Source organism: Pyrus communis, chromosome 16 (genome assembly GCF_963583255.1).
Source record: "Pyrus communis chromosome 16, drPyrComm1.1, whole genome shotgun sequence".
Lineage (NCBI taxonomy): Eukaryota > Viridiplantae > Streptophyta > Magnoliopsida > Rosales > Rosaceae > Pyrus > Pyrus communis.
In genome coordinates, this window is record NC_084818.1 from 9,179,825 (window position 1) to 9,181,283 (window position 1,459).

The 1,459-nt window shown below is 41.4% G+C and overlaps 1 protein-coding gene across 1 annotated transcript; it reads right to left on the reverse strand.

Moving 5' to 3' along the window:
• Positions 1 to 392: 392 nt before the first annotated feature.
• LOC137719761 (uncharacterized) lies at positions 393 to 1,082 on the reverse strand. Its single transcript, XM_068458788.1, has 2 exons — positions 1,044 to 1,082; positions 393 to 782 (listed from the first exon to the last, which is right to left on the reverse strand). The coding sequence occupies exons 1-2, from the start codon at positions 1,080 to 1,082 to the stop codon at positions 393 to 395; spliced, it is 429 nt and encodes a 142-aa protein (XP_068314889.1).
• Positions 1,083 to 1,459: the final 377 nt, after the last annotated feature.

The following is a 1,459-nucleotide window of genomic DNA, read 5'->3' on the forward strand; positions in this document are numbered from 1 at the left end:
TCTTCTTGGTCGTCATCGGACTCTCCATCAATATACCCATCTCGCTCATCCGCCACTATCATATTGTGTAATATGATGCAAGACATCATGAAGGAGTCCAAATTTTCTCGACTCCACTCGGTTCGCTGATGATCATCCACTATGCTTGTAGAATACCGAAAGCGTGAGGTAAACAACTTTTCTGAGTCATTCCTAAGGTTTGGAATTGCTTAGACAAGTGTCACTCACTTTGGGTAGATGCCATTTGCCAAGTAATACTCCATATTGTATTGACAGCTATTGATGTAGTAGTCAAGTTGAAGTGTTTTACCTTCTGTCAAGTTATTGAAGAGGGGTGAACACCCAAGAACTGTAATGTCATTTTGGGATCCAGAGACTCTAAAGAAAGCATGTCAGATCCATGTGTCATATGAGGTAACCGCCTCTAACACAACAGTTTGCTTTCTCGACCTTCCGCTAAAGCCTCTTTTCCATCCGGTGGGACAATTCTTTAAATCCCAATGCATGCAGTCTAATGACCCTATCATGCCCAGAAACCCACGATCTTCAGCTTTGTGAATAAGCCGATTCAGATCTTCTTGATTTGGCTCGCGGAGGTACTTGTCTTTGTAAACCTGAACAATTATGTCACAGAATTGTTCAAGAGTATGAAGGCATGTAGACTCAGACATACCATGGGTTTCATCTATCGAATCAGCTAGGGAGCCATAGGCCATCATTCGGAGTGCAAAAGTAACCTTCTGATGAGGAGAGAAACCAGGGCGGCCTGTTCTGTCCCACTTCTGTCAAAAGTATGGATTGACTTGCTAGACATCACGAAGTAAACGCTCAAAGACATAATGCCTCATTCAGAAGCGACGTCTGAAATCCTCTTCTGTGTACACCGAGTTGGAGTTGAAGTAATTGTTCATCAGATTGGCATGCGTCATCGCTCTGTTTCATGGTTTCTAAAAGCGACCAGCAACAAAGCTACCTCATTGAGGTTGCTCCTCATTTGACTAACACACCATGGCTGCTGCTCTGTTTTGTTTGTTACGCCTTACTTGAACTTCTTCATCAGACTCCTCATCTTCTCGTCTCATTTGCGCCCATTTTGCTTCTAATTTGGAATTGGATGAGGACCCTTAGTTGGAATCCGAAGAGGATCCAAAGTTGGAATTCATTGCAAACTTGAATTAAAATAAATTGAATTCAAAGTTGTGTGAATTATAGCCCAATATCAACCCTATTTATAGCAAAAAAAAAAAAAAAATTAATCCATGTCAACTACTAACAGCTAGCTGACGTCAGCATGATGTCAGCTACCAATGGCTAGCTAACGTCACTTAGCCGTTGGATTTGAATTTAAGTTGTAGTTTTTAAATAATAAATTATGTTTGGCCCTTTGGCCCTCGGTTAGAGACAGAGGCAAATATGGCCATGTACTGTTCACTAAAATATTAATATCTTGGAGGGCCAG

Excerpts from the sequence above, each read along its gene's own strand:
- LOC137719761 (XM_068458788.1), bottom strand. The coding sequence starts at position 1,082 with ATGAGACGAGAAGATGAGGAGTCTGATGAAGAAGTTCAA. Across the intron at positions 783-1,043 it reads AGTCTGATGAAGAAGTTCAA|AAGTGGGACAGAACAGGCCG; the intron begins GTAAGGCGTAAC and ends TACTTTTGACAG.